Source organism: Ylistrum balloti, unplaced genomic scaffold (assembly GCF_031769215.1).
Source record: "Ylistrum balloti isolate Yb309-2 unplaced genomic scaffold, AGI_CSIRO_Ybal_v1 Utg371088, whole genome shotgun sequence".
NCBI classification, from domain to species: Eukaryota; Metazoa; Mollusca; class Bivalvia; order Pectinida; family Pectinidae; genus Ylistrum; species Ylistrum balloti.
This window is the reverse complement of record NW_026782600.1, coordinates 771,542-788,665: the sequence shown is the minus strand read 5'-3', so window position 1 is coordinate 788,665 and position 17,124 is coordinate 771,542. Positions and strand designations below refer to the sequence as shown.

Sequence of the window (17,124 nt, the reverse complement as noted above, 5' to 3'; positions counted from 1 at the left end):
TTGTGTACTCAGTGAGATGTCCCTTTCTCTCTGTATATCCTTACCTACAGTGTGTGCCAACCATTTAAACCTCCTACTTTATCATGTCCTTACGGCTGCCTGAGCTTTCGTTGTTGTCGGAGTGTCATGTTTAGGTGACTGAGGAACGGAATACCAGAACAGTTCTGTGTCAGAGATTCACCATTTCATATTGGTTGGTTACTGGTGGATATTTATGTGATATTAGCCATTTTTGTGGCTTAAGTTTTCATATTTGAAAGCTAAATATAAAAAAGCCAACATGACAACTGTGAAGGCTAATCGTGAAGCTCAAATGGTAAGTGACACATGTACATTTGACAAGTTAAAACACAGATTAAAAACAGTGTATTGTTCTGGTCGTAAGATATGTGATAGTAAGCATTCTTTTTCTAGTTAGCAGTTTAAGTGTACATGTACTTTGATGTACCTTGTCATGTTCTGTCAGAAATAAGTCATCTACAGCTACACTATACAAACAGAATATGATCTTATTGGAAATGGTTTGGGTAGAATTAAGAATGGATGGCTTTCCTGGGACTTACATAGTTGTTGAGAGTGGTTGAGAGATGAATAGAAAAGAAAGATTTTTTATAGAAGGGGAAGGTAGGAGGTTTAGTGGTTGTGGGTATGTAAGAGGGGAACAGAGTTTGGTGACATCATTGGATAAGGATATATTGAAACTGAAACTCCAAATATTTAGTTTAAGTGAAGTTAGAAATTGATTAAAAATTTTGATTAAAGCATAGAAACAACATGTAAATATTACTTTGAAGTTTATAAAATTACAGTCTAGGTTATTGGTGATGTTCAGTTGTGATGTTGAATGATCAGCAAACTGACAATCTGTTCCCTGGGTGTATAAAGCTTGTTACTAAATCCTTCACAGACTGTGTACTTGTGATTGCTCTAGTCTACCTAGCTGTTAGTCTGGAATGATAACCGTGACCCAGAGGAGTCGCTTCATTTAGTTGATGATAACCATTTATTTATTCTTATCCACCAAAATTCCTAAACATATTCACCCCTGTATTCCAAATATACATTTTTTTAAAATCATATATATAATCACATTATTTTGAAGGCAGTCATCACTGTTTATGACAATTTTCTGCTTTTGAAATTACCAGAATAATGTTCTTTATTTGCTCAATGTGAGATAATTATTATTTGGTATGAAAAGTTGATTTATTACACACTGAAGTCTGATTTATTGAATGTTCTACAGTCAAGTAAACGGGCTATTTTATCTATCTGGATCTGTTTGAAATATTGTCACAAGTTGATCCTCGATGTTCATGTCCATCAAGGTATGTATCAGGTGTTAACAGAAGATGTTTCCAGAGGTGTGAAATAGATCATTCCTACTTTAGGAATTTGAACTACTTGGGGTTATCAAGAATGTAAATTGATTTCTTTATTTGCCAGCTGTTTGACTGTATCAAGTTTCTCATGGGAACTCTGAAGTCTGTTTTCTGGTGACATGATCAGAATATCATTTGTGTCCGATCACAATCAATATCAAGGATTATTTGTTAAATCAAATCGTGATCTTGTAACTTGCAGCAGTGAGACATCAGTAAGCTTGTATTCTTAGAATTTCCAACCATCCCAACTTACTTTGATAACGAAAGACCATGGCTGAGGTTACATACCAATACCCAGCACATAGTTACTGTTGATTCCAAAAATGTTAAATGACCTTTAGGAATTTAATTGTTTTAGAAAGATGTTTAAAATCCTGCTGGATAAGTAAAACTAGTCTTAATGTCAGTTTCCTAATCTTGTCTGTCACAGAACGTTTTGTTTTGATTCAATTTTCCAGACATCATTCTCAAATGGTAATTAAATACATTGTTATCAAATATTTGTGAAAATTTTGAATTTTTTTTTGCATCCATATTCTCAAAATTTGTGAAAACTTAATGAAATGGAATTAACAGTCTGTTACAATATATTACACTTCAGGTATCAGACATTCAGCATTACCATTCTTGTCAGGAGATTCTTTAAGTTACACAAACACATTCAAATGTTTAACATTCATTCCAGTTGAATTGGTTTTGTCTTGGTGTCAAACCTGGCTTTGTTTTTGACCGATTCTTATATATCTGTTTTGTATCTGAATTATTCATGGATTGGTTGCCATGGATACAATTCTAGCGTTAGATTTTTACTCCCATATAACTGACAGGCAACGGGAATAATGAGTATTTATTTCGGTTTTTTATGACATGTTAAGGCTACATTTAGTTATAGGATGATAAACTGCCTGGTCCCCAGGGACATGCAATACACTAGACTTTTGTTCCAGGAGTTTAAAGCACAGACATAAGTCATTTTATGGTTTGTGAATCGGTTGATAGCGGAACTTTGTGATGTCCTGCACTATGGATCAGACATGAATAATTCATCCATGGTTGTATACAATCAGCCACTGTAACTGCTGATAAAGAAAGAATGACATTCTTCAGCAGGAGACAGCAGTACATACTGTCTAGAAAGAATATTTCATGGATGATTTTTCCAGGGATTGTTTTTCAAAAGACAATTAAGATCGGATTCAATATTTTGTTTTCGTATCTTTATTTAAATTAAAAAATAACTAGAGGTTTTTCAGAAGAGCATTTCTGGCCTCAGATAAAGATTGATGTGTTTGGTTCAGTCTCTACCCAGGGTGGTTTGTGTTTCTCAGGAAGCTTAGAACTGATACCTGGATGGCATGTGTTGGACCTTCCTTATAGTGTTCACTGAGGTAGCTGTCAGCTATTGCAAGGACAGCCCCCTCAAAATAACCATGGCTGTTCACAGGATAAAAATCCAACAAACACATGGCTAGTACTCTCTTCAGGTCAAGTTTTAGTCCTTTGCTGTACCAGTGTAATGTACAATAGGACAGACAACTGTATGTTTTTTGTCACTGTTTAGAATCTAGCAAGGTCGTAAACTTATTCAGTATATATGTATGTATAGAGTTAGGAATTGATTTTCACCTACCTGTATATATACTGTAATACTTGGAATGTGTTAGGGACGTGTTATTGAATTATCGTCCTGAGCTTCCGTATTTATCTAATCAATACGTTATGTATCTAACAAAACTCGAGACTCGATGATTGTATGACAATAAGCTTAGTTTTTGTCCGGGGAATTACGAAAGGCTTTAATGCATTTTTGTTGTCTACGTGCAGCTGAACTGACTTGAATTCATTTGGTTCATCAACAGTTTTGTCTGTTTGTGACTCCCAGATAGAAACATTGAGAGAATTTTCTGTGATGTGCCTATGACTTCCTGATTGAGAATATGCTGTGACTTGTTTTTGATTCTCAAACATTAGGGATTTCTGTGACCTGTTCATTAGGTGCTAACACTAGTTACCTTTCTGAAATATGAGTTTCCGATTTAAAAAAACAGCACTAAAGTATCAAGAAGAAAACGTTCTGTAATATAGAATTGAATGTCAGTGTCATAGAACCACGTGATAGCTATTTAAAACTGACTGGTGTTTATCGATGAAAACACTGATCCTATGTTTATTTTTATTTGGCAAAACATCTTGTCACCAAGATTAAATCTGTTTTATTGCAATAACTTTTGCCAGTCAACCTCAAACTTCATACAGTTCTTCTTACCAAAAGTGCTTGCTAGGGATTGCTGTTTAGGTCTAAATGTCGAGGTCAACATTACTATAAATAGGAAATTTTTTAGCAATAAATTGAGTACACTTCGGTAGATCTACCTCAAACTCACGGTGCTTCGTAATCAGAAGTGCTTGCTTGGGATTGCTTTTCAGGTCAAAAGGTCATTGTAGCTGTAAAAAGAAATTTGGCTTTGTGTGGAGTTCTTGTGGAATGAACATTCTAAAATTACATATTGATTTAAAAAAAGAAAAATAATGGTACCGTTATATTTTATTTTCTAAGTTTTAAAACTATCCATCACTTTGAAATTTTCTGAAAAATTATACCATATTAGATATATCTCTATCTAGTATACATATCAATGGGGATTTAGGTAAAACAGGAGCATAATACTGGAGAAGCCCACATTTCACTAACACACTATAGAGGAATCCAAAGTGTCAGCTCATGGTATTAAAAGTAGTTAGATATTGTCTCTGGTTGTCAAACTGTTTCACCAGAGACACAGGGCTAGCCTTATTTGTACTGAATTTCACAAGGACTGTTCACAGAACAAGTATGTATGGTGGGGAATGACATGTTTTTTCAACAGATTAGTTCTAGATCTATAGAATGTATGTTGGTATATCCACTACAATAACTGACAACAGACAGAATTTCCAGGTCTGGTCTTTTTCTGTAAAACAACAGAGGTTTTGATAAGTTACAGGAATTAGGAGGTGTCTTTTTTCCCCCAAAACTGACTTGTTTCACATTTTTTCACTGAAAGAAAGTCTTTGATAAAATTTGAAATTCTTCCATTTAAAGTTATAAACCAAAATTGCCTATTTGGTACAAAGCATATTTCCTAGTAGAGGGAGAGGGAACTGTGGAGACAGTGTGAATTCAAACCCTAGCCCAAGGTACATGTACTCAGGTACTTCATTTTTGTATAGACAGGAGAATCTTCTACCAGGGTTTTTGTAGGATCAACAAATTATATGTCATTGAATTGGCAGCATTTCTTCTTCTTTCTTTAAAGATGTTTTGAGAAATTTACTCTGAGAAAACACTGATTAAGGTGTCCATTCTGTCTGGCAGCAAAGTATACATAAGCGATGCTTCTTTTTAAGCAATTGATTTCTAGACTAGAATTCATTTTTTTTGTACCAAATTATTCTTCTATCAGAAAAGAAGCTATGGAATTCTTTATAATAAGTTAATATGGGTTCAGGTTTTGACATTCGCTTTGGATTTAAGCTGAAGTTTTGTTGTTGGGTATAAACAGTTTAAACTTGTGTGAAAAATATATGAAGTGTTGACAGAATGTAACTTAGTTGATGGTAAGAAAAAACTTTAGAAAAAAATGGAGTTATTATGTAAGCAAAAATTCCCTAGCATATCAACCTAATAAAAAATACATTCTTTATATAAATATGGTAGCACAACATGAAAAAATTATAATCAAGGGAGATTATTCTAGATTAAAGGAGATAATTATTGATTAAGGGAGATAATTCTAGATTAATTCATAAGGTAGAATTTATCAATCAGCTGTAGCCTCACACTTCTTGCTTTCAGTTCTGATGGATAAAATCAAAATAATCTGTATACATTGAGGCAACTTCCTGCTATATCATGACCATTATTTCTTTTAAGGGCAGTTTCATCGTCACACTTTACATTTGAAATTAGAAAGTTTTACAAGATTAGTTCTATAAAATGAAATGAAAACCTCATTACTTTAGAGATTAACACCTTAACTAAAACTCTGACATACATCCAAAGTGTTTCATCAGGGAAGGAAAGTAAACATGGGAGTTTATTGGCTCAAAAAGGCTTTGGGCAGAAGCCAATTTTTTCAAAGCATTGGCTTCGAATGAGTTGATAGAAAAGTCCAATTATAGCGGCTATATTTCACTCATACACTGACATCTCTTTGGTTAATGGGTTTGAATGTGGATTCAAAGACATTTGAAGATTGGAAATTGAAATTGGATGATATATATAGACCTACTCTATAATACCTCTGATTCATTACCATTAATCCAATAAATCAGATTTGTGGTGTGTTTTAGTTATCATAAGTACGTTGGTATTGAGTGGTCATATCAATTAGTTATTTATAGAGGCCTAACTGTTGGAAATTTATGAAACAGATTACGGTTTCCATGGAAACAACTAAGTCTATAAGTAAGCAATACGTTTACTTTACCTGTAATTGTTGACATTTACATTGTCTATAAATGCCATGGTAAGGCAGCACAAGGTTTATCTGTCCTTCACGTTTTGCTGTCTTATGTCAGATTCTAATCAGTTTTAACTGCATAGGTTTTTGAATACTTGCAGCATGGTACTTAAGATAGAAAAAAACATTCTGATGGTATCATAACTGAATCTCAGACTTACAATTATGATTTTGTAATGGATTAAAACAAATGTCAATTATTACCCTATAAATGATATTTCAAGTCATTTATATTGAAGATCTATAAATTAGAAGAAAAGAGGATTTATCAACAGACAACATTTTCATCTTCTCATTAAAAGTAAAATCAAAATCACCCACTGGAACTGGACATCTTGTTGTTCTTGACTTTTCATATTGAACTTAGTTGGATGACCTTGACTTTTCATATTGAACTTAGTTGGATGACCTTGACTTTTCATATTGAACTTAGTTGGGTGACCTTACCTTTTTTAGTTAAACTTGACAATGTGTTTAACTAGTATGCTTGCTGTTGATCATGATATTATTTTATGATTTTTGAAAAATATTGTTTTACATGGCATTTATTTTTTACCAATATGTCTTGTGATTTCAGCTGAAGTTGAAGGAGGAGAGAGAGGCAAAGCGTTCCCACATTGATGAGCGCCATACTTACATCCTACAGACAGTGGCCGATGGGCTGGGACTGGAATACAATGAGGTGGAGGACTGTGTCCTTGAAGGCAATCAGGTACATATCCTCCATCTCACTTGTTATCAATAGTTATGGAATTATCACCACTTCTAATCATTTTAGCATTGCCAGTCTAAGCACCTCTTATTGAGTCCCGTACTTCTTTCGTTAGGTGATGATATTGGAGAGAAATGATGACTTTTAAAATTTTAATTGATAGAGATCAAAATTGACATATAATGTCCAGATATAAAAAGAAATGGATCAAAATTGCTTATTGGTTTGTTGTTTACTATCAACTCATTTGGATTTGTTATATACTATTAACTTATTTGATTTGTTGTGTACTATCAATTTATTTGACATCTGTATGACTACATACTAAAGGTCACATACAGGATGCAGGTGTAACAATATGAAGTAAATATCTGGGAGACTCCCACTAATAGTAGGAATGATTGACAGGAATGGTGAGCTGGCAATTATGAGATTCCATGATGGCAATTATGAGATTCCATGATAAGATTTGCCCTGACTAGATTAAATACATGTTATTAAACAAGTTGTGAAAATATTACTGTCCTGATGAGACAATTTTTTGACTTTCCCTTTTGTTTTATCCACAGCTGACTGTAATGGACCAGTTTCTACAGCCTAATGGAATGTCCCAACTTCTGTTTTATTATCAAGAACCAGAGGAAAAGGAGAGTGGTGAGTTCATGACCTTTTCTCCCAATCAAGGGAGACTACTCTTTACAGGGAAGGTGGCTGCCACTTAAATTGCCTAATGAACACTGGTGTTATATACCAGAAAATGTTTCATTAGCTGGAAAGTCAGGGTTTTAACTAAATTCAATTCACTTGCATATAGTATGTCCCTCATTTTGAAGTTAAACTAATATGCCAATACATTCTCGCCCCTCCCTTCCATCTTCTCCCAATGATATTTGCTGTGAAGCTGTTGTGCCCCCATCCCTTTCTCTGCACCATTCCACCATTATGATATCCCTGTTTATCTGTTTAATTTTTCTTCTGTAGGCATGAAATATGACTTGAGAACCAGGATTTAACCTTATACATAGAAGATAAAATCATGACCCTGACAGATCAGTATTGTGAGATCATGTAGAACTGTAGGTTATGAGAAAATTAAGTATTTAAAAATCCTTTTAAATGACAGAATTAAAATTTTGAGTTTGTTTTTATTAATATATAGAAATTTTGAAGTACCTGAACTGACATGAAAAATGTTTAAATTTAATGTAGAAGTTTGTTACTACAGTGTACAAGCATGAACTTGTAGTTGTAAGAAATCAATTTGTAAACCTTTAATTAAGATTTTCAAAAAGTTTTGATTGTATCATGTTTCATTGGTGTTAACATATAGGTATTACACTGAAAAGAACTACTACAGGTGAATGTTTTCTGTCTGGTTAACTACCAAACTAAAAATGCCAATGTAATTCCAAATTTTAGTAGAAATTATAAACATGATTTTGAATTTAGATTAAAGTACACCCATAAATCCAAAATTAAACAAAACAAATTCATTTTTTTGGGAAGAGAAGTATGGATTTATTGTTCTAATTTTGTGTTACATTGTATTGTGTGTAGAGCCCCGTAGTGTACGGAAGCAACATACCATGAGGACCATTCAATGTAGGTTACGATTATCATTAAGTGGGTCCTATAAGGTGCACAGGTGACAAGCATGTATACATTAACGCATTTATTAACAGGTCTATTACACATATTTTATGCATGCATGGATTTTTAATGTATATCATTATTTATTGGTAATTTTTATTTCATATTTTGAACATTTTACTCACAATGCTTGGTATTGGATTATATACATATTTACACATTTTTCAGGCTTATAAATAAAATCAATAGTTAGTTAAACTACTCCCTTTTTATTAGAAGAGAATTTTTGTTTCAAAATCACTTTTACACTTGTTAGGTTTTTAAACTTCTTACATATAAAAATTTCACATTTTAGAAAATTTTCAACAGAATATTTACAATTTTGATATATTTGAATTTCAAAAAGGTAGAAAAGAAATTTCTCGTGACATTTCTTACAGTTTTTATTGACTGGAAATTCAAATTGCAATTGAACTCAAAGAACCAGTGTTTGACTGGTGAGCTTGGATATAGACTTACACACAGGTATAAATCCTTGTACAAACGTTGTCTTTGTCTAATCAGACCTGGGTGTGTAGGCCATACATTACAAGTTTTAAACAAAACAATATTGTCTGCCAGGCAGAGTTAAGAGTAAGTTATGAAACCTACATGTTTACATACCCTAACAGACTTTTAAACCTCCTAGATTCAATCCTGTTTAGTGTTTATAGCCTTGCCATGGACACGGCACTTATTGGACATTTTTAAACCAGGTCAAATAAATTTCAGTTTCTTACCTCTAACTTTTTGAAAGGTGTTTCACTACCTATTGAAATGCTAATTATATTACAATTGCCGATACCACTTGACGGATTCAATTTCTGAATAAAAGTATTCTATCTACACAGATTTTCTGTATAGAGACCATAAATGGCCTTCAATATAGGTCCTTATAACTCTGACACTGTAGAGCTTTAAAACATTGTTTACATTCATTGTTTACTTGGTAACATAGACAGAGCCATTCTACTTCAGGGTCACTCTTTTGTTAACAAGTTTTATAATGCACAGTTATTATAACCACACAAATGGTGTTTGGTTTTACATATATGGATCTATAATACATATCCATATTACTGATTCATGGGTTTTAAGTATTTTAGTAATTTCACAAATTACACCAGAAGTATGATTATTGCATACTTAAAGTTATTCAAATGACAGACTTTTCGTTTCAATGATTTCACATTGACCTTGATGTTAATGGGATTGGTAGTTTGTCTTGATTTTCTGTATATTTCACATTACAATGAAACAAAACCTGTATTAAAATATTTTTTTACAAATTGTATTGTTTAAATCAAGAGTCTAATTTTAAAAAAATCACATAAATTCACAAATTGAAAATACTCAGTACACTTTTATATTAATGAGTTATCTCTCTTTGGTATTTTCTCCCTTTATTGTTATCTCCCTTTTGTTGCCTATATGTACTTGCACTTTTGTTTTATTTGAATCAGTTAGTTGCAGAACCCATGCTATACCCATATTAATATTGTGTTGTGCTATTTCAGCGTCTGTTGGATTTCAGTTGCATCATGCAGCCCCTGAACCTAAAGGCCACGGTATAACCTCTACCCTATATTTACCACACCTTCCATCCCAACCAACCTACTCTTCTAGCCATCTCTCAGTGCTTTCACAATCCAGAAAAATCAAATAATGTCCCTGTGTCTTTTTAATTGACTTCGTAACGTTCTCTTTATACTTGAAAAATTGATGTAAAATTAAGTTGATATTTTGAACCTGTTTTAACCAAGCCTAAGACTTAGTGATCCTTTGGAAATTTCTGTGTCCTCCTCTACTATAATGTTTAAAATTCCATGTACGTTTGGTTAAGAAATGATTCTATTCAAATAGATTTTCATCAAGTTTGGAAAATTTCTTTTCTACGTGTATTAAATATTTAGCATTAATACTACATTTCCTGTTCTATCTCTCAAGTGTTAACTTTGTAGTTGAGTAAATGAAATTAGTAAAAGATAGACAGGAGCACACACTGCATCAATGTTTACACTTCAGCTAAACTTGCAGTCTGTAGTTCTTGCTTAGGACAACATTTTAAAAATAAAAATATAAAATGGAAAAAAATGTGAACTTATTTTGGAAGTATTCAATATCTAAAATATCATTGATTTTGAGCTGGTCAGTTAGAACTTCAGGTTGCCATGACTACGAGCGGTATAATTGTAGAATTACTGAACATTTAGAGCATTCATAATTTTTATGACTTCTTAACACGCTTACTTTAAAGTAGTGACACAAATGGTCAAAGAAAATTACATTTTTTTCATAAGATTTTCAATGTGAGTGATTTTGATAAATATTAATTAGGTCGTTAAGTACAAGGCGTTAGGATGGCTGGGAGGGTGTGGTCAGGGTGGGGTTCTTTATATATCTGAACGGTGTAAGACTGATCACTGGGCATGCTATCATAATAATTCACCTCTCTGCCTTTCCACAGATGTCACAGAAACTGGACATAACCTATCTCCCCCATCACAATGAGGCCAGTTCTGTCCATACATAACTATCATAGGTCAGAGGTCACAAAAAATGGATATAACCTCATCTCCCCGTCACAATAAGGCTAAGCTTCAAAACATAACTTAAAGGTCAGAGGTCATACAGACTGGATATAACCTTATCTCCCCAGCTCAATGACGCCAGAACTACCCCAAAGAAGATGTGTCTTGTGTTATAGAAACTACCTTGTTATTATAGAGTTGTTTAAAACCCATCAGTTTCTGTACAGCAGAAATACAATAAACTACTACATGGAAAATCCTCCCACACAGGAGATGTAACCTTCAAATTATATTGATCCACAATTAAAATGTACCTTACATTCACCGAAGTGAAAGACTTAATGTAGTTTTTAAAAATAAAAAGAGATGTTGATTTTGAAAATAATATTCAGTCTTTTGTTGATAGAAAATTGTTAGAAATTGTTGTTAGAAAAAACCAAAGCTTAGTCTGACATTTACAAAATGTAGTGAATGAGGTTTATTATCGTATTTGCAAACAATATGCCCTGGGGACCAATTTAAAAATTCTTTTACATAAAATAGTCGTGGTGGAAGTTAATGTTACTTATGAAACAATGAAATATCTTTTGGTGGGGTACACAGCAGAATAACAATAGATTACGTGGGTTTATAAGTGTAAAATTAGGTCAGAATTCTCCTGGACATGTAAAAACATTGGTTCAACTGTATTAATTAAAACTGGCCTCGTTGTGAGCTCTGGAACTGGACATCCTCCACTTCTTAATCATTTGTACATCATGTTTTGGAAACCAAAAGTTTTCCTTACAACCAGTATCATGCAGATCAGTATACATGTGTGAATCCAAAGTAACTCTTTGCAGATCTTATCACATAAGTTTAAAAAAAAATTATTAAAAAATATTTCCATTGAAATCATTACACCAGTGTTTTCTGTCAGCAAAGAGATCATACATATATCACGGTGGATCTGCCATCTTGTTTCAGTCCTGTGATATTATTTTCTGATCCACTTTAAGAAAGAATCCTGCCTTTATACCTTTTCATTTATATGGGTTCTATATAGATAAAATGAATTTGCAGAACAATTTTTATTTTGGAACTGAGATTTAATTTGAATTGTGGATATATAGCACGAGTTCTAACAGTGAAAATCTGCATAATACTAACAAGGAGTTTTTTATGATTTCTAAAACATGTTGTAAAACTGTATATATTTATCCAAAATATTGCCATAATCGTTTATGGTTATCTTGTTACAAAACAATGATGTAACAAACAATGTGTCAGAACATACCTGTTGGAATTCTTAATTTAGATTGGTATTTTTGTTACTAGCCTTTTAAACAAGGATGCTAATTAAAAATACACATATCCTTGATTCTCACTCTATATATAATATCTATACATTCATCAATATCTATTTTTCAAAGTATATATTTTTGACTGAAAACCATAAACTATCAGTAGTATTGGTTAACTTTGTCTAACCTATATTATTTATGTGTCATTTATTTCAGATCAATTATGATTGACTTTCATTTTCTTCATTTCCCTCCCAAATATTAACTGTCCCATTATAAATGATAAAGATGGATTTATTTCATGATGGACCTGAGCTTGATATTGAAAGAATAGTAATTGAACAGTGTAAAAGAAAGAAAAAGAGAGAGAGAGAGAGAGAGAGAGAGAGAGAGAGAGAGAGAGAGAGAGAGAGAGAGAGAGAGAGAGAGAGAGAGAGAGAGAGAGAGAGAGAGAGAGAGAGAGAGAGGGGGGGGGGGAGAGAGAGAGAGGGGGGGGGGGGAGAGAAAGGAAAGGAAAATAAAAACAAAATCATTTGTTTCAATAATTAGAAATCTAGAAACATAATGTCATTTTGTTTTGAAAACAGTTCCAATAATTTGAATTGCATGTTGCATGTGTAAATGTTGCATGTGTATATGTGCAAGCATGATAAGCTATTCTGACAACAAAGGCAAATGTAGGGACACACAAACACTGTCACATAATTCAAGCCTTTCTGATAAGATCTTTAGAGAGACAGTCTCTGATCTGTTCTGAAACCCAGACAGATAAGACAGATTTTATTGAGACATGGAAGTGTTTGTAATTTAAATTTTTTTTTTTAATCTTTGCAATTATAGTAAAAAATCAAAAAGAATGAACATTTAAAACATCCGTACATATTATTTACGGAAATTTGGTTTTCTTACATTGATCACAGTCAAAACAAATCTGTCAGTAAAATTTGTAATTACATATTTCTGACTTCAAATTGATGTAAAAATGAACTTTCAGGATAAAATTATTTCCTGAAATTGGATTTCTGGGATTTTAAATTAGAGATAAAAATGACTAATTGGACAACAACTTGTGTTAAACATTGGCTGATTGTCTCTAAGAATGAACAAGTAAATTTCTGGTAAAAATATTTTTTTTAAGTAGATTTGTGATTTTTAAACAGAATGGAGCTCACTTTGTTTCTTACTGATGTCATTAGACATTCTAGAGCTAGTTCTGATTACATGAACATCTGTCTTTATGGACAGATTGATTCCCTATGTAATTAATGTAATATTGTACTTCTCTCTGGTCTGTAATATTATATATATGTAATTACCATTTCTTTAATGCATTAAGCTTATTACTGACTAAAATTCATGGATTACGTTTTGCAATATAATAAGCCACAAGCTTTTGACGTTATAGATTTATGTATTATCACTGCCATGGATCAGGAAATCTATTTATAGATCAACAATAAAGGCACCAGGACACGTTTCTATATCTTAACAAATAAGTCCACAATCATGTGAAATTAAATGTCATGATTACACTTCAGCTGCTGTTATTCAGTCAGTTTTGCTCCCTTGTTTGTTATAAATATTCCTTTCATTTACAAATGTTTTCAATATAAACTATGGTTAAAGATATGTTCAAGCAAATCAGGTGATTTAACACTTTCAGTATATTTCATATTTAGTGAATTCAGATGTACTCCAAACCAACAAATCTTAAATTCTTTTAGCTGTTGTGTGTTAGTGAATCTTAGTCTGTGCAATGTTTGATCTTCATCTCTCTAATGTTTGTTGCAGTTGTTCTGTGTATAGTGAATCAAGAGTCTGTGCATCGGTTGATCTTCAACACTCAAATGTTTTTTTACAGTGGACTACCGTGTAGGGCCACCTCCGACCAAGGTAGCGCGGTCCTCCAAACCAAAAGTGTTCGTAACAAATGGCCGTGACATTCCTCTACGCGGAGTTTGTCTGATCTTTACTAAGGTGGCTCCCCACGGCACTGCCATTACTGAACTTAACATTTCCAAGGTAACCAGACATTAACTAGCACCAAACATTCCACACTCCAACGAGTAGAATCAGACCTTCAAGAATATCTAATAAATATTGATGCTTGGAGGGGAAAAATGTTCAGAGAATGTCTACCCTGCAATTAGTAGAAAAAATTCTTTTAAGTGAACCAGTCAAGGCTAAAATGTCCATAAATTAATTACCTTATTTTAAATTGTAACACATTTTCTTTACTGTGTCATGGTCATAGATGGCTGGTGTGTTTAGAAAAGCTTGAATGATGTTGATATAAAATGCAAGATGTAGAGGGTAGCTTTTAGCGTGGGAAGTGCTAATTACACAGAATCAGAAAAGAAAAGGTTTAAGTTTTCATCAAATATGTCGAGAGTATCATCGACTGCTGAAAGGTAAATCATCTGTATCTGTGTGTATTTTATAAGAATACTTGGTGAAGCAATCAAATTTATTGTACAGGAGATAAACTTCACAAGGTTGGACACAGTATCAGCAGGAAAGAATGGTAGTGGCCTGCTAAATGCTGTGGAACATCTCCTGTCCAGTATCTTTATTCCTGCCCTCAAGAAGCTTAATCAGGGCTGGGGAGAGCTGAGCAGTCCCTCGGGAGCCCAAGTCAGAACCGATTTCCTCAATGCACTGGACTCCTTTGTAACCGTATTAGTTGGTAACTATGACAACTTAATCCTCGTTCCTTGTTTTTAGCGGTGGTAAATATCCAAACTACCACTTAATCTGACCAATTTTGTTATCATTGATACAATATTTTTTCAAAAAATCATTTGCTGCTTCAATTTCATCTTGTAGCTTGAAAATATGACTGTTTTAAGAAAATGGAAAAGGATAATTAGTTGTATAGATGTCAATTTGTTAAATAACAGCCACCTGAGTAGGTACAAAACTTTAGCTGAATGTATTGGAAAATTTTACCCTTCCTACTACGGTTCTACTGGTAGTAATGGTGAATCATTTCTCCTTGTAACAGGTGCCCAGGAGAGTCTGGGACAGAAGGTGACATTGAAGGAATGCGAGACGTATGACTTGTCTAAGATTCAGACCCCAGCTGATTACCAGGCAGTAGCAAACAGCTCTGAGGCCCTAGAAGGCATAGAAAACACCATGATGGTTTGGCTCAAACAGCTGGAACAGGTCCTGGCAGAGAGTGAACAGATGAGAAAGGAGGCAGATGATATTGGTCCACGTGCTGAACTTGACCACTGGAAGAAGCGGATGTCTCGTTTTAATTACCTCCTAGATCAAATCAAAGGACCCAATGTCAAGGCTGTTCTGGGTGTTCTTCATACGTCACAGTCCAAACTTATCAAGGTAAGGTCATAGGTTCATGGTCATAACCTGATGGAAAGATTGTTGACACTGAATTTATCTTCATTTAAATCAATTTGTCAGTAGATGAGGCAATTTTTTATCAACATGTTTGTTTTGTTTATCCATCAGAACTGGCAAGAGCTGGATAGGAGGATCACAGACCTGGCCAATGAGGCAAAGGATAATGTGAAGTTTCTGTACACACTGGAGAAGTTCTGTGACCCACTCTACAACAGTGACCCGGTAAGTTTCCCCCGATATTACACTTAAATACTGACAGCTATTACACGATATTACACTAAAATACTGACGGATATTACACGATATTACACTAAAATACTGACGGATATGACACGATATTACACTAAAATACTGACGGATATTACACGATATTACACTAAAATACTGACGGATATTACACGATATTACACTAAAATACTGACGGATATTACACGATATTACACTAAAATACTGACGGATATTACACGATATTACACTAAAATACTGACGGATATTACACGATATTACACTAAAATACTGACGGATATTACACGATATTACACTAAAATACTGATATTACACGATATTACACTAAAATACTGACGGATATTACACGATATTACACTAAAATACTGACGGATATTACACGATATTACACTAAAATACTGACGGATATTACACGATATTACACTAAAATACTGACGGATATTACACAAGAATGAACAATGTGATACCTTAAAATCTGCCTAGAAAAGATATTTACAAAATATGTATCTGAATAAAACACTATAAATCATAACAAATAATCAGGTACTGACATGTCTGTTGACAGGTGGGTATGCTCGAGGGAATTCCAGGATTGATCAACGCCATCCGTATGATACACTCAATCTCCCGATACTACAACACATCTGAAAGAATGACCTCGCTCTTTGTCAAGGTAACCATAAATTACATATATAGGTGCAACTGGTTATTTTCTGAATTTACTTTCTAGGATCTTTGAACCGTTCTTTTATCTAATTAGATTTATGAATTTTTACATAATATGGACATATATATTGATTTAGGCTATCTTGATCCGCAGATCCAGTTAATTAATGTGAATGTTAAGGATAGAAAATGTCAGTGTTAGAATTGTAGATGTTCTTAATCACAAAATCATTCACAAAATGTGCTTGTATACAATATTTGTAAATGAAGTGTAATATTGGACTTAGATTCTTGTTCATCAGTTGAGAATCAGCATTATGATGACTGGAAATTGATGGTTGTTTTTACAGATCACCAATCAAATGATCACGGCGTGTAAGGCCTACATCAACTGTAACAAGACAGAGACAGTTTGGACGCAGGAACAAGATGTCGTGGTCAAGAAACTCCATGATTGTATCAAACTAAATGAGGAGTATCAACGCTGCTTCCACAAGACCAAGGAAAAGCTGGAGAAGATGCCCAACGAAAGGCCGTTTGAATTCTCAGAAATGTATATATTTGGAAAGTTTGATACTTTCACTCGAAGACTGAAGAAGATTATAGAAATCTTTGACACCATTTTACTGTATTCCCACCTGTCTGAATCCAAAATCGAAGGTTAGTTGTTTATCAGGCTAACAATACATGTAGATGTAAGACAGTTTGAGAAATACTTTTACAAGTTTTAGAATGTGGTTTCTCTGTGGTTTCAGAATTTAAAAGTATAAGTGTGTTCTTGTATCTGAAACTCAGATGTATGAG

General features: G+C 33.5%; 1 protein-coding gene across 1 annotated transcript in view; it reads left to right on the top strand.

Annotated features, from left to right (window-relative positions):
• Positions 1-280: 280 nt before the first annotated feature.
• Positions 281-17,124, top strand: part of LOC132560629 (dynein axonemal heavy chain 5-like) — a 60,585-nt gene continuing 43,741 nt past the window's right edge. Inside the window, exons 1-9 of the mRNA XM_060225292.1 lie at positions 281-316; positions 6,465-6,599; positions 7,169-7,253; positions 13,904-14,064; positions 14,521-14,728; positions 15,047-15,387; positions 15,517-15,630; positions 16,220-16,327; positions 16,671-16,980. Coding sequence (XP_060081275.1) covers positions 281-316; positions 6,465-6,599; positions 7,169-7,253; positions 13,904-14,064; positions 14,521-14,728; positions 15,047-15,387; positions 15,517-15,630; positions 16,220-16,327; positions 16,671-16,980 — 1,498 coding nt within the window. The remainder of the gene's footprint in view (positions 317-6,464; positions 6,600-7,168; positions 7,254-13,903; positions 14,065-14,520; positions 14,729-15,046; positions 15,388-15,516; positions 15,631-16,219; positions 16,328-16,670; positions 16,981-17,124) is intronic.